We start from the raw sequence: 20,216 nt of genomic DNA, 5'->3' as shown, positions 1-20,216 counted from the left end.
CAGTCTCCATCACGGTTCCCTCCTCTCCACCTGGCGGCCGGCAGCGCACTGAGCTATGCGTGGCCAGCGCCGGAGTTATAGACTCTGGGAACTAGAGTGTGCCCAGAGTCTATAGTGTATGCACAGGTAACTGGGAAAATGGCCACCGCGGCCATTTTCCCTGTACTGCGCATGCGCAAACGACTGGAAAATGGCCGCCACGGCCATTTTTCAGTCGTTTTACAGCGCCGGACCCCCGCGCCGATGTGGGACTCCGGAGAGGTAATATTATGGGTGCAGGGTGTGCGGTGCGGGGCCCCCCTGAACCCCATGTTCCCCGCACACCCTGCACCCATTATAGTCACCTGATCCGGCGGAACGGGCTGACACATTGTTGACATCTGCAATTATGTACATATCGTGCAGTCCTTCACCAGAATGCGTGGTGTACGGACTGCACGATATGTCATCTGTCGCATTGTGGGTCGGCTGGATACACAGGTCGTCTTACGTGTACCCAGCTTTACACCTAGTGTTTGTCACAGCAAGACTCGAGCGTATGGGGAAGAAGCTGGACAAAACTCTACAAAGTGAGAACACACTCTGGGGCAGATATTTTTTAATGGCACCTGACGGAGCAATTTAATTGTTGCTCTTTTCGGGCGCTGGCATTTCTGTTCACACCCTGAGGAGGGTGCGAGCAAAAATGTGCATCAAGCCTCTTGCTAGTGCACGCTAACTGCAGTTTTGGTGTCCTAATCTTTAGACAGGGTTAGCTGTTTTACCCGGCTAAACCCGGTCTAATAGGGTGTGAAGACTGCGATAATTAACTGGAGTCCAGAACAACTGAATTGCAACACTGGGCACCCATTAATTAATGCCACCCACACAACTGAAAGCCCCCTGGAACAGATCACTAGAATGTGGGCTATTCTTGTTATTACGTCCCACCCCTTCATGGTAAAATGCAATGAATCCCAAACATTAAATAGGGGCAGGGTCAAACAACACAATTCTCATAGACTTGCGTCATTAGGCGTCACCCCCTACTCATGAACCACGACCTCCTGGAAAATTCTCCCCATCCTGCCCACACCACCAGGAAGAGGGGGGTACCTGAAAAAACGGGAGCCTCCCACAGATTTCGGGGGAGTGGACAAGTATGTTTCTAATTATGTTAACTAGTTCCAGAAACGGAAGAAATCAGTTAAATAATTTCAGAAATTAATAAAAATAACTATCTGCACTCATCCAAAGTGCTATAAATCTTTGTAATTCTATGTTGAGTACCGACAGCTTTTTTCATAGATAAAATAAAAAAAAAAACACTGATTAGTATCAAAATGGTCTCTGCTCACTAAACACATAATAATACCTATATATCTGCTCTGTGTGCTGCTGGAGTTGGTTGTTCTCTTTAATTATATTATAACCAGCATAACTCTAACAGCTACACACCAGCCACAGCATCTCAACAGTCAACACACGGGAGCAGCCATATTGGGATTGGCGGAAACAGATATAATTGTCCCCGGAGCGCTTTCGTCTCACAGATAAAAAAAAAGGCGACTAGAACTTAACAAGCAGACACTTCCTCGTATACCTTGTTCCTATCGCGCCGGACACGCTAATACCGATCATATTATTTTATGTAAAACGGAGGCCGGGAAGCAGCGGGTGAGGGTAGGGCCGAATGTGCGGGGAAGCGGCAGGAGAGGAAGTCTGTGCGCCGCCATTTTGTACCGAGCTCTGCTGCAGTGACGAAGGCCTGAGCCTGTGCCTCGGTAGCGTAGGCCGAGCGGGGATTTCGGGATGTATCCTGCTAGCACTCGGAAGAAGAGCAGTGGGAAGGCCCCGGCGGCCGAGCTCCTGGTCTTCGGCTACGCGTGTAAGCTGTTCCGGGACGATGAGAAGGCGACGTTCCACGAGCAGGGGAGACACCTCATTCCGTGGATGGGAGAAGCCCAGATCCTGATCGATAGGTCGGTTGGACGCTTATGAATATTGCTTAACGTAACCCAGTGTGTGATGTATTATGTTTCCAGTGGCTACACTGAGCCCTCCACAGCTAGACTGGCCTGCAGCGCCCTGTCATGCACATGTCTGCCGCCTGTATGTGTGCTTGTACATGTATTTACGGATCTAATTCTACACATGTTACTGTAGCTACATACATATACAGAAGAGACCATGTATTTTCATGGCCACTTATGTTCCCGAATATATGCAATATTCCAGCCACACGCTGTATAATATTGTGCAGGTCATCTGATGGCTACTTGTGTAACCTGATTGGGAAATAACGTGCAGAACCATCTCTGCTTGTTCTCTGCATACTGTGCTCAGTGACATTGCTGTGAGGCCTTTCTACCAGTGATGGGATAATAAGCCCAGAGTCTTGCAGGGGAATGGTTACGATTCAGTTCATCGGCAACACTATGTCTATATGTGAAAGTAAAAGGCAGTGCTGAGTATCTGTCATTTCCCACTAATATATGTGCACAGGTTATTGTTGAATTGTATTTGGTTTTCCAAGTGTTTTATGTTCTGTCTTCTTCTAAAATAGGTTTATTCAAAGCTGCTAAATAAACTGTATACAGCTGGCTACACAAATTCCAACTAGTTGGCTTGTTAGAACAAAAATCTGGTAATGTATGGGAGCAAATGACAATTGGATGTTTGCTCCCAAACTCTGGGAAATGGCAGAAAACGGTTGGTTAAATTAGTTTGTTTCCACCAACTTGTTTGACCAGATTTGTCTATCTTCCGGCGTTTAGGAGTAAATGGCCAATTGTAATTCGTTCCAATACTAGCGTCCCCGCTAGGCTGTTTTAGCGGGACAACGTGAACTGCCCAATTTCAAAGGGGTAGAATGTGCCCTGCCCCTTTTGGCAGCAATAAAACAGCCTGCTGGGTGCTGTCCTCAACCATGGGCCGCAGCGTCCTGTGGGTAGGGAAAATTGCGGTGTAGCAATCACCATCGGTGAATAGATGCCGGGTGCATGCGCCCGTCATCTATTCACAGAAAAGGGAGAGCTTGGGGGCAGCCCGGCATGTCTGTAAGTGCCGGGCACCCCCAAGAGTGATGAAAAGGGGACGCATCTTAAAGACGTACTCCCTTTTCTCGCAGTAAGGTTCCCTTTGGCACACTCCAGAGTGCTCCTTCTCTAGGTTTGGCGTCGGACCTAGAGTGAACACTAAATACATTACCAGAATTTGCTTCCAACCAGCAAACTAGTTGTGTGGCCAGCTTTTACACATTTGATTGTCTTCCTAATAGGATGAGTAGTTGTTGAATTTATATGGTCTACTGCAAATGTGCTATGTAAGCTCCATTTTAATTGCTAAGTTAACAATTTTCTTTTTCACAGATCTACTTTTAGTATTGTTTTATGTATTAAAATGGTTTAAAACCATCTGAAACTCCTGCCCCTTCCCCCACCAAAAATGGCACACTATCAGAATGATGGGAACCACCAAACTACTTACGTTCTTAAGATGTGCAGTGCCCTATTCAAATACTCTATTCACAGGCCATATATTATATCAAGATTCACACCGGGTTGACGTATGCAAACTTTTTTTTTTTTTAGCACTTTACAGGCTAGTATAGGAAATGCTTTTGATGAGAAAACCATATACTTTTCATCTTATTTATTGCATTTCGCTGCATTTTAAATGACTAAATATATAGTATAAGTCTGTAGCATATTAAGATGCTCTGAAATTTGAAGTTATGCTTCTGTGACAACATAAGGCCTATTAGACTACAATAAAATCTGAATGTCCATAGAGGAATGTATGTACTGTAGATTGTATAGTAGGCAAGTATCTGGGATTTTAGCAACCTATACAATGTTGTTGTTTTTTTTAGGTTTAAAGTAACACTTAATGTGGTATGTGTGTCAGCATTCTTCTCTCTAGACTTTTAGTCCATAAATAACTATTTCTATATAACATATATTGATAACTGAAAATTAAAATATGATTGTGTAGTAGCGAGCAGTATGCTTTTTTTAAGTATGTTGTCCTTTTCAAATACATTGATTACATATATTCTAAATAAATAATTCCCACAAGAGTGAATTGTAGTTGGCATGTAATGTTTTTTTCTGTTACTTTGGAGAATTTGTCAAAGGCTGGCAATGAATGAACTTGCTATCCTATCCTACATATTTGTTTGTTTTTCATTTGATTCGTAACCGCTAACGGCTATTATGTTACATTAATATGTTCTTTTACTTTTAGTATATAATTTAAATAGCTTTTTTTTCTCAAACTGGTTAACTCAGTTTGTTTTAAACCTATCAAAAATATTAATGAAAAACTGCATTTTGCAGTACTTGTACATTTTCAAGTAGATCAAGCAGAAATAAGTTACTGTATTATTATACAATGGCATAATGTCTATATAATGCTAAGAAAGTAAATGAAGACATGAAAAGTGTTTAACATTGTGCCAAAATATAATTTACAGATTCATATGGCCATAGAAGTCGTATTGGGCTGAATTCAGTAGTTTTCTTGTGCCCGATCTCCCGTCTAAAGTGATAGGAGATCGCGAGGAGAGATTCAATTGATTAGATTTTTTGCGACGATCGTGCCCAGTGAGGTCGGGTTTAGCCGCGTAAAATGGCTACACCAGACCAAAGTGCTGGGCGTGATTGTGAAAAGTGCAATTTGGGTGCCCAAACGGGTAATTTTTCGCACATATCACAAGGGGGTGCGAGCTGAAATGCCAGTGCTGGCAGCTGATCGCGCCCAACAGGAGTAACAATTGAATAGCTCCGTCGAGCGCGTAGGTGGCTGTAAACTATTGAATACTGCCCATTCACTTTTATGACTTGATTGTGCAACTGAGGTGTTTCCACATAATTGACTTGTATTGAGCCTCTGGGCCTGATTCAGAGGTGGACGCAAATCGCATTGCGGCTGCGATCACGTGCGCAGTATTTGTGAGAAAACATGCAAATGCCGCAGCCGCCGGTATTTGTATTGAGATGCCCACTAGCGACGTCTCAAGTCTGCAGTATCGGACGACTTAGGAAACCCTATGGTCACTCAGATTGCCTCTCAGAAGACACTGGATCATTAATCACAAATTCACAGTCACTGGCTGAGATGCCCACAAAACTGACATCTGCGTTTCAATCGCCACCCCCCACCCCGCTAATTCCCACAAACTGTCCCTGACTGTCAATCAATCTGTGTCCAAAACCTCAGAGACCACGTCTCTAAACCATCCAAACACATTAAACTCCTGTTACCACTAAGGAGTGGTAATGTCACTTATTGCCAGCAAAAGCAGAGATTATTGTACCAATATCTTCAGGGTTTTAGCATGGGTTTTCTCCAGTTTGAGAGATTTTCATTACTTTTGAACATAATTAATACTCAAGAATTGCGTATTTGGCAGTAAAGTCTAATTTTTATGATAGTTCTTTTTAAGACATGGAGGGGGGGCTTACATTTTTTTTTTTTTTTGTGCTTATTAACTAATGAGCAGTGGTTCTAAAACTCGGTCCTCAGTACCCCACACGGTTCATGTTTTCCAGGTCACCCAGCAAGTGAACAGGTGTACTCATTACTCACTGACACATTTTAAAACATCCACAGGTGGAGCTAATTATTTCACTTGCGATTCTGTGAGGTGATCTGGAAAACATACACCGTTTGCGGTCCTGAGGACAGAGTTTGAGAACCTGTGTGTTAGAGCAATTCAGTTGTTTCTCCAATAGACACCCACTAGTGTTTAACGCGCCAGTTTTAGACTCTCAAAACGGATAAATCTGTCTAAACTCCTGGTTTGGGCGACCATACTGCTGTTTGTGCACCCAAGCTCTGGACTTTGCACACATTTTTTCTCGCACCTCAGGAGGCTGCGAGAAAAAAATGTCTGCAGCAGCTAGTGGGCGTCTATCAGACAAACAATTGAATTGCTCCGATGCTCATTACTTAAGACGTTGAAATGTGTGCAGCCATGGTATTCGTGCCCGAATAGAGCAACAATTAAATTGCTTTGTCAGGCACCCACTAATTAGCACGCGCCACAAAAACAATTGAATTCCCCCTATGAGTGATATTCATTAGGCAGCCATGGCCACAAGGTTTCTTTGCCATCTTGCCAAAAATAGCCTTTTCATCTCATAGGTGGGCAGGAAAATCTGCTATATTGGGTTATCATAGTTAGAAGTGATGTGCACAGCCTCACATTTCAGCCGCACATCTCTCCTGATTGAATATGGGGCTCATAATTGTCCATTTTTATTTGGAGACCCTGTTGGGAACAGTTACTTGTTAAACCAGTTTCTGTAATTGTAGACTATTGTTAGTATGATCTAAGGACTTAAGTGTTAGTGTCAATCTTCTTCTTTTCTGACATAGGGCCGAATTCAATTAGAGGCTTTTTGCCTGTTTTCCGCTTCTCGCCCTATTCAATTCCAGGACATTTTCGTCTGCGTGAAAATTCCTTAGGCAAAAACAGGCGAACAAGTTTCTTCACCCAAAGGCAGGCCAAATGTAGGAGCAAAATCTCTATTTTGGGGTACAAATGTGGGGACTTGATTCAGAACCTTTTGGACCCCCCCCCATGACTAATAAGGCAAAACACCTGAAAAACGACTTGTCATTTTTGGGCAAAAATGTACAGTGTTCTCCCCAGAATTTTTTTCCAGCTGGGTGGCATCCAAAAGTAAGCCGGGTGGGGGCCTTCGCAATTATGCGCGCGCCGGGAAAAGGGTTATCTCCCTTACCAATCCAGCCCGCCAGGTCTCGGGCTGCTCTCCCACTGGCTCTCAGACAAAAGTGCCCATTATACAGTGCCCCCTGTAGTTTAACTTTGCCCTTATGCATAGCCCCCTGGCTGAAGTAGTGCCACTATGTAGTGCCCCCAGGCTGGCCCCTTATGCAGTGCCCCCAGGTTTAATAGTGTCCCTTATGTAGTGCTTCCAGGCTGGCACCTTATGCAGTGCCCCCAGGTTTAATAATGTCCCTTATGTAGTGCTTCCAGGCTGGCCCCTTATGCAGTGCCCCCAGGTTTAATAGTGTCCCTTATGTAGTGCCTCCAGGCTGGCACCTTATGCAGTGCCCCGAGGTTTAATAGTGTTAATAGGCTTCTTTAGCCTACGGTCACTTCAGAGGCCAGCATTCCACAGCGGGGGTCGGCGGGGAAAAGTGCCAGGCGACAGGCTGTTTCTGCCGGGCGATGCGCCCGCGGAAAAAATGGCCTGGGGAGAACACTGATGTAAAAAGTGTTGGAAAATGGGTAAACAGTATGGGACCTGGTATTTTGAGGGGCTTTAAGGTCGAGACAGGTGTTTTTAAGTTTGCAGGAGTCTGCAGCAGGTGTATTTTGGGGAGATTTTTTTTTTTTTTTTTTTAAATCTTCACTTTTAGAGACACCAAATATACTAGTACCCATTTACATGTACCCCAAATTTAACTGTGGTACTTATTTTTCACAAACATTGCTTTTATATAATTTTTCCACAATTATGCAAACATGCATATAACAGTAATTTGATTCAATATGGCATCACTAAATACTTTTATTAGGGCTATTATTACTCTTCTTTATTGATTACCAGGGTCAGTGAGACTTTATGGGGTACAGACTGATTGCCCCAAAATTTGCTGTCCTTTTTGCTAGTTTCGTTATTCACTACATTACCTAACTGCGTTTTTTGCCTGTTGTGGAATTGAACAGGGAGATAAGCGGGGACGCGCAGGGCGAAAATATCGAGTCCAAACAGGCGAATGAGACAAAATCATCGAGCTTTTCGCAGATCGCGGCTTTTCCCCTCTGAATTCGACCCATAGAGGGGGCAATCAAATTGCTGCTCCGATTTAGCGCGAGTGCCGAAGGCACCCTGATTTCTGCTCGCACTCTCCTGAGGTGGCAAGCAGAAATCTGCAGAAAGTCAGTCGCTTGGGCGCTCTAACCAGGTCTATAGATGGGTTTAGTTGTGTTATGCGGCTAAACCCAATACATTTGGGTGCAACAGGCAATGCCCACCTGCGGTACTCGTGCCTGATCGGAGCAACAGTTGAATTCCCTTAAGTATGTCTAGTGGAGTGGTCAATAAGAAGTCCAGGATGCGAAAGTCACTGTTTCAGTATGCAGTGTTAATTCACCTGTCACAACCCGTGAAGTTCCTTTTTCATGCCTGGGGTGTCACTCTCCTCTCTGGTGCTTCTAACACACTCTGGTCTGTATTGGTGTGTATACACAGTACGATTAAAATGCACAATATTAACGATATCGATCATATCGTGCATTTTTCGGTGCTTCCAACCCACCAATGACCTGCGATGCGAAAGATAGTCATCCATCGACCGTGCGTGTAGGCCAACCTGGTCAATATCGACCAGGTTACTATTGTGACCCGTGATTGTTGATTGCGGGTCGTTGGCTGTCGGTGGGTTGGTGGTGTGCTGGATGATCGGTATCAATCATCCAGCACACCCGGGAGATCGTTCAACGATATTGTTATCATTGACGATCGTCTTGTGTGCATGCACCATTACTCAGCAGTTGTTGCACCAGCTGAGTGTGCTAGCACCAGAGCAGAGAGCGACACCCCAGGCAGGAGGGAGCAACTGCACGTGTTGTGACAGGTGCATAATGCTAGAATGAACTTTATGGCTGACACATTGTTCCACCCCAGACTAGTTTGATGTAATCCATTTTTACAAATAATGTGTTTTTTTTATTTTACGTGTAGTTGTATGCCACAGATTAGGTTGGGTGTTTTTGGAAATTCACAGTCATACTCAGCATTGACTGACTTTCTAGAGCAATATTTTGCAGCATAAACATCTCATTTACATCCAGAACGCGAACTGATTTTTAACCCTTTTAATGCAAGATTGCTCTGCTGTTTTGAGCTTAAGTTACGTACACACTGGCATTGAAAAACAACGCTTTTTGATTTGTAGGTAGTTTAGCCCTGCATCAGGAGAGCTTAAAGACTCCTTAATTAAAACTGCGTTGGAGTATATGCTATTATAGTGCTTTCATATGTGCTGGATGAGCATTCCAAAATAACTTCATTATGTATGACTAAACATTTAACATTTGTTAATGCTGCAGTCAATGTCTTCATAGACTTGATGCAAAGCTAATGCTTGCCAGCGATGTGTGCGTACAGGTGCATCTTATTTATTTTTTAGAGCGTTATTGTGTGAGAGCATTTTACTAGGTTTTAGTGACCTCTGCTAAATGTACATTTTGTTACTTAATTTTAATGCCTGTGTGTACGACACCTAATGATGTACTTATTTCATGCTTTTACTTGTTTTCAGTAATGTGTAGGAGGAAGCCTTCATCGATGGACTGTCCCGTTGCATCCCGGGGCACCAATTTGTTTGTCATTTGTGGGATGAAAGATACAGTAATAAATTATTCATGAGAGCCCCACATATTTGATTTTTTTTTTTTTTTTTTTTAAGCAGCAATTAAAAATGTCTGCCGCTAGGTAATTTTACCTGGCTCAATGAAAGGGTAAGCCCTAGATTTTCTTGAACGGCCTCCTAAAGTTTAACTACTTTTAGTGATACTTCTGGATTCTGATTGTTTGTTTATTTTTGAGTGGTAGGGAATACAGTTCTTACTTGGGTGGTTATCCTCTTGTGGATTTCTGGGACAACCTACAGAGATTCACTTGGAAAAAATATATTTGGAATTTTCTTTTTATCCTTTTGTTAAAGGCTATATTCATTTTTTTTTTTTTTTTGTTAAATCCAAGTGGACATCTACTGCTGATGTGAACACCATTAAGTGCCAATGATTACTTAATGTGTTTATAGCATGTTCTGCGAAAGCATAAAACAGTCCTTCAGTTTAAATGAGATGCTATAGTTTTGTAAGTTAAGGAGGTTTTTGTTACACTTTTTCTGTCATTTTTGACTGTTTGCTGTCTTAACACCTCTTTAATTCAGGAGAACTTAGTTACATTATCATGTTTATCCATTCTGCAGTTGTATTGCTCATTGCTGCATCAGCTATTAGTGTATGTGTTTATGAGGAACTACAGACAGATATAACATCTAGCTTGTTCCATGTATATTGGATATCTGTTGAACCACATTTTCAAACAAATTATTTTATTGTGATCCCAAGACAGCTGTCAGTTACATGGTTCCTGAGCAAATAGTCGTGGCTATCTGGTTTCTATTTTATTTTCCCACAAAGCCTCCTTAAACTACATGCGTATGTTTCTGTTGCTATGTATGTGTGTCTCTCTACTACATAACCAGAACTTATTTCCTCAGCCGTTTGGCTAAGGGTCGGGCCTAGCCATGATATTACCACCAAGAGATCTACGTATCTGCGGTGAAGATTTCTGCTGAGAGATGCGGACTAGCAGAATGAAGCGAGAAAATTTCCAGCCTTTGGTTCTTACGGATAGGTATTTATGTGTTCGGGTTCGTGTGAATGTAAATTAGAAGTTTCCAGACCCTTCAAAAATTGCAAATAACATTTTTAGCTAAGTAAATGGTTGGAAAACAAACGGTAAGAACTTATAAAAGAAAATTGCCGTCAGGACTTCTGACATTAGAATTACCATTGAGTTATTTCTAAATGAGCAAAATCTTCAGACTAGATTTATTAAGTTTTACTATTATGTTGAGTAGTGTAAACAGTATACATCTCAACATATCCAAAGCTGACATAAGTAAGAGAACCTGTATTTTCAGAAAATACAACATATTTATACTGGGTCAGTTTTGTGGCAGGACAGATTAGACAGGTAAGTTTTTAGAGTGAAGTACTACAGTTTTAAGTACATTGTGCTAACCATTATATTCATTTTGCAGGTATGATGGACGTGGTCATCTACATGACCTCTCTGAATATGACGCAGAGCACAACTCATGGAATAGAAACTACAATTTATCTGAAGAGGAGGCTCGCATTGAGGCTGTGTGTGATGAAGAGAGGTATTTAGCGTTGCATACGGACTTGCTGGAAGAGGAAGCAAGGCAAGGTACGTCAACAATTAAATATAATTTCTAAATAAATATATATTTTTTAATCTAAAACGATGAATGGAATTTTGCTTATTTTATACTCACTCTTTCTGATATTATCTATTTGACAGTACCCATTGGAGTGGAAAACAGCTCTCTGAATGTGGACCCACAGGATAGTTATATTTGTAGAGCCTGACCTTTCAGTACACTGGAATATACTCCCTTTATTTAATTAAAAATCAGCAAGTTGCACTCACATTTTTAGAATCCTTAACTTTTTGTCCTCTATGTTCTCCCAAATATGCTTATTAGAATTTAATTCTCCTTTTTCCTATTCTTTAGTAATAAAAAATTTGTTTGTCAAAAATCTATCGGTAGGAATATGGTTTTCATGCAGTGTCTTGCATCTTTATTTTATTTCCTGTTTTGCTTTGTAGGATTTTAATATATGTTTGTATTTTCCTTCAAGAGGAAGAATATAAGCGGCTAAGTGAAGCCTTGGCAGAAGATGGAATGTATAATTCTGTGGGTTTTCAATATAAAAGTGACTATTACGATCCTTCGCAACCCACAGAGGAGGAAGAACCACAAAGAGACAAAGATGACAAAGGTACATTTTTACTTTAGTTCAATATATTACTGTACCAGGCACAGGAAAATTGCAGCTAAAGTTAAGTAAGGGTAATTTGCTTTTATTAAGATAAGGTTGTATACAAAGTATTTTTGATGGCCTTCAAATGCATCAATGAATAAATATATTTTATTTGTGTTCTTTTAAAAGATAGGCCCGCCCTTGGTTCTAGTATGCATTCTAGAGGAAAAAAGTTCACAAACTTCCTTTCTGTTTTTATAGCAATAGTTAGATGCACTCTCCACCAGAGCGTATTTACATATACCTGTTACAATAAGTCCTCTGCATATGAAGACTCGCTGTAGTATCTGCTGCCTGTTGGTGAGTTTGACAACACTAGTGGGCATGTCAGACGTTCTTCTACCACTTAATATTTAGAAGAAAGTCTGAAAGGGAAAACAAGCTGCAGCTTTATAGGTGACTTTTTCACTGGTTGCACTTAAGGACACTTGGGATTATTAGTTTAACTGAAATGTATCTTTTATTGTATTTATGTATAGCTGCTTTGCACCAATAAACTGGTTTATTTGATACAGTATTGTGTGACTGCTGATGAACTATTTCATACAGCCATTCCGGATCTTTAAGGTGGTTTTATTAACGATGGTGCAATGCAGAGTTTTGCTGTACCCTTCATGGTCTAGATAACTATTTGTGCAGTGAAAAGCTAAAACTGATAAGACTGCGGCTCATTGACCTGGACTCATCCAGCATTGAATGGTTTATTTCTTGCTGTGGCAGCACTGGAGCTTGATTTTTTTTTTTTTGTGTGTGTAGGATATCACAGCTTGATGAATTCCAACTGCACAGACTAATGTGCACAAAGCTGGTTGCTATTTCCTATCTGACCTTACATTTGTATGTATGCCCAAAGCACATAACTTTTTTCTTTTTTAGTTTTGGTGATGTTTTATGCCACTAAGTAACTGGTGCTCAGTCAAAACTAACATTAAGCTGAACTTTAGAAATGGAGTATTTTCTATCCCATGCCTTGGATTTAATTGATGTCCCTTGGCTGTATAATGCCTTTTTAAATAGGTTGAATGATTCTTTTCATCTTGCCTGATTAGTATTCATTGGAAACAATTGTTGTATTGACCCTCAGTAAATACCCATTTTCCTGTGGACTAGTATTAATATTTTTGCATAGATTTGTTTTTGTAAGTTGGCCAAATGTAAGCATATTTGATGGCAGAGAGGCAGAAATATGGCTGAGTTGGTAGCTGTTTGTTTTGCGTTCTTCTTGTCCATAAATAGCTTTTCTATATAAATTTGACATTTAAAGTGTAAACAATGTGGTTCTCTATTATTTGTAAGCTGCAACAGTTCTTTAATATTGTTTTTAACTCTGGCAGTCTCCGGACACACAGGGTTGTGCTGGTCTTTGCCCCTGACTTCAGACTAGAACAGCGAATTGTAAATGCCATCTTTTTACACTGCAGTCACTTTCACTGTCCAATTAGTAATTGATTAAAACAAAACAAATTTTACTTCATCTGACATGCCGAGCTATATATGCTAATAAGTGTTTCAAATGCTCTGTGTTTCATTTAGGAGAGTGGGTACACAAATGCCTCTATTTATGGTACTAAAAGTTCTTCATATATATATTTTTTTCTTTGTAATTTTCTTCTTCAGGGTCCATAGGGATCCACAGGGATACCATGGGGGGTGTGTGGTTGGAGTGATCCGGGCACCAGTCAAAGCTTTAGCTTCCAGGATGCACCAGTCCCCCTCCACATTACACCCCAGCCAAAGGCAGATAGTTTTAAATTTGGTGCCAGCAGGACCGGTTGCACCGTTAGACAGGGACTGCTTCGGCAGCCCCAAGCTTTATTTTTAGGAGTTAATTTATTTTATATTTTCAGAGCAAGTGGCTAGATGTCCTGATGGGCACCTGTGCTACTGCTCCATCTACCCCCGCCGGTGCCGCAACACTGGTGAGCGGTTCGGTGATTGCGGCAGTCGCCAGTGGGGATTGGCTAGACACTCCCAGGGCTGCAGCCGGACAAACGGGGAAGTCAGGTAAGGCGATTCCCCGCTTGCTCCCGTATTTATGCAGTCCTTACCTCCGGTTGTGGAGACCAGCCGGAGGACGTTTTAATGGGGGCGTCTGGTTCGTTCGCACCCCCACTAGACCACCAGGGCAGTTAAGTCTGACGTTAGGGACCATGTTGAAGGCCAGCGGCACCATGCGGTTAATACAGCAGTGGGGAGGTAGGCTTTCCCCTGGCAGTCCCTCCCCTAGCCCAGAGCGCGATCCCTCACCAGAGGTTTCCCGCCTCTGAGCTGCTCCTCCCTATATGAGATGCTCAGTAGCCATTACTCAGGGCTTTTCTGAAGCTACAGGTCTCAGGAGATTCGGGTCCAGTCTCCCTGTATACCTCTCCCTGGAGCCAGGTTATATAGCGCTCAATCCTACCAGCCTATTAAGGCTTGAGTATTTGCTTCAGTGCCCATTGCAAGTATATTTATATGCATTGTATGTGACTTGTGCTAGCTCTGCTGTGGTGATATACTGTCTTAAACTTTCTGACTATCAGATATATCTATCCCTGATGCTCTTTCTTAACCCTCAACTACCAGGTGTGTATGGGTTCATTATTACTTCGCATTTACCTGTATTTGTGAACGGTGTCGCATTGCATTACTGGCTTTACAGTGATTTGGTGCTGCTGGCTGGTTATTACTATGTCTAAAGGCAGGGATATACAGGAGCCTGCGGAACCTGTGCTGATTACTTGCAGATTCTGTTTAGCGTGCTTGTACCCTCAGGATTCCGTGCAGGACAGTCTGTGTGCTATTTGTTATGTACCGCCTCTCCAGCCCACCGTACCAGCCCCTGTACAGGAGCTACCTTGGGTGTCGTCCTTACCCCAGGTTATGCCACAGCTAGTGGACCGCTTATCAGCCCCCACACTGCCTCCCACCATGGGGTACCCACAGCTATTACACCCCCCTATGCATCCTCCTTGGATGGATGTTTATGCCCACTCAGGTGGCAGACGTTTGAGCCATATTCTGAACTATCAGCAAAAGTTACAGGTGGACAAACCGCTGCCAAAGCACATTGGTGGACTGTATCATCCTCTCAGTCCACCCAGCTTTTTGACGCATTATCTGAGGAGGAAGATGATTCATAAGGTTCTCTCCCCTGGTCGCCCTCGGGCTAGGAGGACTGTCATTCCATAGTGGATGTCCCTTCTTTAGAGAGGGCGGTTAAATCGATCCTGAATATAGACTATGATGAACCGGCCTAAAACCCTGATGTTTAAACTACAAAAGGTGGTTAAGACTAAATTCCATCAATTAGACAAGCTCACTGAGCTTATGGGGGAAGCTTGGGGTACGCCTGGGAAACTGTTCCAGGTCCCAAAAAGTCGAGCATCTTTTTATACTCCCTACTAGTGAGTCTACTAAGTGGGAAGTCCCTCCTACTGTTGATTCGCATGTGGCACGCTTAGTCAGAAGCTCTATGTTGCCTTTACAATCTACATCCTCTCTTAAGGATGCCACAGATAGAAAACTGGAAACTTGTCTCAAGTCAGTCTACTCGCATTCTGGCGCTATTACTAGGCTGGCTATGGCCGCAGCCTTGGTAGATAAGGCTATTGAAGGATGGACATAGGCACTAGAATAGAGCCTGCTATTAGACACTACCAGTAAACAACTGGCCTACATTTTCCATATTCAATAGTAGGACCCCAGGTACGGGTCCAGGACCAGAGACCCCTCAGCCTCCTTTGTGAACACTCTGGCAGCGAGCTGGGACTTCAATCTCTCATACCACGCCTTAACCCCGACCTACCACGTCTATCTTTGATGTTGTGGCTCTTGAGTCATCCCTCTTAAGAGCCAAAGGTTTCACTAGCTCTGAAGTTCAGACGATGCTCAGGGCGTGTAAGCCTTCCTCAACCCGTATCTATTAGAGTTTGGCACTCTTACTGTCAATGGTGCTCCCCCAGATGCTATGACCCTAACGGTTTTAGGATTTCCTGGGTGCTTGCCTTTCTCCAGGCTGGGTTAGACCTCGGCCTCCTCCTGGCCTTCCTTAGAGTTCAGGTTTCTGCTGTCAGTCTGGTTCCAACGAAGGATAGCTCCCCTGCCTGATGACGATAGAACGTTCCTTCAGAGTGTTCTCCACCTTCAACCTCCTTTTTTCTCTCCGGTGGCCCCATGGGATTTGTCCTTGGTTCTCCGGGCTCTAAATGCTCCTCCATTTGAACCTCTGGACTCAGTAGACCTCAAATGGCTGACTGTGAAGACGCTATTTCCTCTACCCGCAGGGTATCTGATTTGGCAGCACTTTACTGTTGCTCCCCATTCTTGATCTTTCATCCGGAAAGAGCTGTCCTTCCTATAGTGGTATCCCGGTTCCATTTGAATGAAGAGGTATTGGTTCCGGCCTTTCAGTCGTCCAGTCTTTTCTACAGGTGAAGCCTCCTTTTGGATGTGATTTGTGCTCTTCGGATCTACATGGATTGTACCAATTCCTTTAGGAAATCAGATTCTCTTTGTGTTGTACGGCTTTTACAAGCGAGGCAGGCCAGCTAACAGACTTTGGCTCGATGGCTCTGCATGACAATCTCTGTCCTACACGCATGCTGATCTTTCTGGGTTACAGGAGGAAAGGGGGAGCGCATAGTGGGTACACACTAGACTATGTGCCTGATATGTCTGTCCGAACCACAGGATCGGACGACCCATCGTCTAGTCCACAGGTTCTCAAACTCTGTTCTCGGGACCCCAAACAGTGCATGTTTTCCAGGTCTCTTAACAGAATCACAAGTATAATAATTAGTTCCACCTGTGACTCTTTTAAAATGTGCCCGTGAGTAATAAATACCTGTGCCTTGCTGGGTGACCTGGAAAACGTGAACTGTGTGGGTTCCCGAGGACCAAGTTTGAGAACCACTGGTCTAGTGTGTACCCGGCACAACCGGTTCCCTTCCTAGTTCAGTCTTTCCAAGTGTAGAGACGTAATCGCACAATGCGATCTGTATATGGAAAGAAGCGGAAGTCTATTTTGTGCGTATGTTTAAAAACTCTGGAAATGTAACCTTTTATAAAAAGGTCCATGCTTAAGATTGCTCGAGTCTATCTAAGAACTTCATGTATTTGAATATGTTTCTTACGGAGTTACATAGTGCATTTGCACAACAATGATTTCTAAAACAAATATAATCTACAAGATATATCCTACATGATATTGATTTGCCATGTCAAAACAGAAGTTCCATAATGCTAGTAAGGTTTTTTTCGAAGTGGTTCTCAACTCCAACCCTCTAGTTCTGTCCCCCCCCAACAGTTCATATTTTCAGGATTTCTGTCTGTAGAAGCAGGCGCTAGAAGTACTGCCCCAGCAAAATGGATTTAACTCACCGAAGCATGGTTAAAGAAAGCCACAAAACATAACTTGTTGGGGCTACTTGAGGACTGGAGTTGAGAACCACTGGCCTAGAACAATGCAGAATCCTGAATGTTCAGTTGCATATTTAGCAGTTATGCTGTATTCAGATTTTGTATTTCTAAAATACTTTCAATACGGTCCTTTTTAAATGCTGTTTATGTTATAGATTCAAGTGATCTTGAAGATAATGAGGAACCTTTTATTGCACCAGAAGGACTAAATGTGCCCCCTGACGTGGAGCTGGTAAGTGTGGAATTAATCTTGTACTTATGATAGATGGATTACATCCAGACACCTTTTTGTTCCTACCAGTGAGATGTGTAAAAAGTTAAAATTCACAAAGATGTTGTGCAAGTATTGTTAGGCCTTTGTTATTAATAACGGTCTTGTAGGGGGAGGCACAGAATAGAATCAGTTGGCCAGTGAGGATGCAATGCACAGTAAAGCATACAAAATGCAGACAAGTATCACTAGAATGTGCTTCTGTAAATCAATTAACGACCAGTGAGCAGTGTGTGTGTTTGTTTGTTTTTTGTTTTCCAAACTATAACCCTTCTGCTCAATAAGGTATGGAGTTTTCTAAAAACAATCAAAGTAACAAAAAATAATGCTTCTATATTTTGGGTAAAAAAAATTTTTTTTGTTTTTAAGTCATTTCCATTACACCATTAGAACTTGTCATACAGTAAACAGTGGATTATTACTTGCATCCTTGTTATGGCAAATGGTTTCATTACCATGGATGCGGATTAGCTGTTGGGTGCTTGACAATTTATGCTATTCATTTCATCAGTTAAATATGATTTTATGTTGACACAGCTTTAATCACTGCATTGCTGTGGTAGATGGCCTCATACCCCCCTTGTCATACAAAGGTACCTTGTGCACCCACTATGCTCCTTATTGGGCAAAAGGTTAACTATTAACACACCAGCTGTCAAAATGATAATATACAGTGTTCTTCCCAGAAAATTTTCCAGCCGGGTGGTATCAAGAAGTAGCCGAATGGGGCCTTCGCACTAATCAAATATTTTAAACCCTGACCTTTTAGAATGATTTAAACTTGAAATATGCAGTTCCCCCAGACTGGCCCCATATGCAGTGCCCCCAGACTGGCCCCAGCCCAGAACTTACCTGAACATGCTCGGCAGCGGCGTTCCCACTCCCTCTGCCTCGCTGTAACTGGATCTGACGTCACCCGCGCAGTGCATCACTGGGAACGCTTGCCTCTGAAGCGATCGGAGGCTTCTTTAGCCTCCGGCCGCTTCAGAGGCCAGCGTTCCACACCAGGAGGCGGAGGGTGACCGGGAATGCGGCGGGGGGAAGTGCCGGGCGATGCGTCTGCAGAAAACAGCCTGGGGGGAAGACCGATATATCAACTCTGTTACACAAATGTACATGCTGATACACATTAGGCTATTGTTAGTCAAAATGATTAACAATAAACAAACCAGCATTCAAAGGGCCTGAATTCAATTTAGCTCAATATTTACTGCGCCAGGATAAGTTCTAGTAGCCTTTTGGATGACTTTACGACTGGTAAATCCGTTGCTAACCCATAGATTTTGGCATAAGTGCCTAGGGCTATGGGTTAACTTTTTTGCAGCAGCCGTGATAGGGGCAGAAAGCCCTACTACTTACTGTGGATTTGTGTCTGATCCTCAGGAGGGTGCTAACAGAAAATCTGCGTTAAGTGCAGACTGCAATTGACTAGCCCAGTGATTCCCAAACTTTTTTGAATCGCGGCGCCCTAGTGCATCAGAATTGTTTTCACAGCACCCCTAAGTCAAAAGTTTGTTGTTAGGAAATTCAGAAAGAAATGTAGTAAAGTGAAGGTAATTGTGCTTACCTGTCATCCTTGGGTTCAGGTATGTAGTGGGTAACAGGTTTGTGTTTGTTTGTCCCAGTGGTGTAACTAGGGTATTTGGAGCCCAGGGCAAATTTGAAAACTGAGCCCCCCACCCCTAACACAACGATATAAGAAAAAAAATGGGCGTGGTCACTTAAAAATGGGGCGTGTCAACATGACACACCCCTTTATTTTCACGCTGAACATTCCTATCCATATGCACCTTAACCCCAGTAGTACCCCTTATACAGTACCCCCAGTATGCAGTTGTGGTCCCTCTTATGTAGGCCCACAGTAGTGCCCCTTATACAGTATCCCCAGTAGTGGTCCCCCTTATACAGCCCCCAATTAGTTCCCCTTACTCAGTACCCCCAGTAGTGGTCCCCCAAATGCAGTGCCCCACGTAGTGTTCCCCCTTATGCAGTGCCCCCAGTAGCAGTCCCCACAATGCAGTGCGCCCAGTAGCAGAATCCCCTTATGCAGTGCCCTTTATATGGTGCCCCCAGTAGTCCCCACTTCCCCCCCCATGCAGTGCCCTTTATATAGTGACCTAGCAGTAGTCCGAATTCGCACCTCCCCCCCCCCCCCCCCCCCCCATGCAGTTTTCCCAGTGGTGGTCCCCTTATGCAGGCACTCTGTAGTGGTCCCCCCTATCCAGTGCCCCCTGTAGTGGCCCTTCCTATTATTGCCCCCAGTAGTGGTCCCCCGAGTGCAGTGCCTCTAGTAGGCCCCTTTTATAATGCCCCCAGTGGTAGTTCCCCCCCCCCCCCCCTCCCCCCCCCAAGTAGTAGTCCCCAGTAGAGTAGGTCCTCCAACTCCCACTCCCCACTTCTGTACGCGCACCATATCATAGGAGAGTGCAGCATTCTGAGGATCTGGTGAGAGAGAGGATTATAAACTGTTAAATATTGTTCCCTGCTAATATTGTGCATGCTGGAAAATTGAATGTGGCATCAGAACATAGAATGGAATCTGAATTCAGCTTCACACATCTGAAGAGCATCTGCTCAAGGTAGGAGCCTAAATTAAAGGAGCTTTGTATTGTACTACTGGAATTATTGGTTATAGTGCGTTTCTTTCTGCAGTACTGCTTGCATGAAGGATCATTTCTTGCTAAGTATAATTTCTAGGCTAAAGCTAAACAAGGAGTAAAAAAAAAAGCAAGATTCCAGACAAGTATGGAAGGTACTTAAAATAGCACTCTGAAGTAATGCATTTAGAGACATTAAAGCAACACCTAAAATGTTAACTGTATTACATCTCTCTACGGGAATAATTGAGATGACGTCAATGAGGAACATATATATAAAAAGTCTTCCCAGTACATCAGGTGATGAAGAATTTTATCTATAAGGAATGGACACTGGTGGAAA

The 20,216-nt window shown here is 43.1% G+C and overlaps 1 protein-coding gene across 4 annotated transcripts in view; it reads left to right on the top strand.

The window, feature by feature from the left end:
• Window positions 1-1,517: 1,517 nt before the first annotated feature.
• SFSWAP (splicing factor SWAP) overlaps window positions 1,518-20,216 on the top strand; it is a 154,452-nt gene continuing 135,753 nt past the window's right edge. Inside the window, exons 1-5 of one of the 4 annotated variants that reach the window (XM_088482091.1) lie at window positions 1,878-1,961; window positions 10,252-10,388; window positions 10,798-10,967; window positions 11,423-11,563; window positions 17,161-17,237. In XM_088482091.1, coding sequence (XP_088338217.1) covers window positions 10,333-10,388; window positions 10,798-10,967; window positions 11,423-11,563; window positions 17,161-17,237 — 444 coding nt within the window. In that variant the 5' untranslated portion in view covers window positions 1,878-1,961; window positions 10,252-10,332. Of the gene's footprint in view, window positions 1,962-9,282; window positions 10,389-10,797; window positions 10,968-11,422; window positions 11,564-17,160; window positions 17,238-20,216 lie in introns of all 4 variants that reach the window. The other 3 variants (XM_088482092.1, XM_088482093.1, XM_088482090.1) reach the window with 3 other exon arrangements.

The sequence above is a fragment of the Taudactylus pleione genome, unplaced genomic scaffold (assembly GCF_031769625.1).
Source record: "Taudactylus pleione unplaced genomic scaffold, aTauple2 ptg000282l, whole genome shotgun sequence".
Lineage (NCBI taxonomy): Eukaryota > Metazoa > Chordata > Amphibia > Anura > Myobatrachidae > Taudactylus > Taudactylus pleione.
The sequence above is the reverse complement of the archived record's forward strand: the minus strand, read 5'-3'. Positions and strand labels throughout refer to the sequence as shown.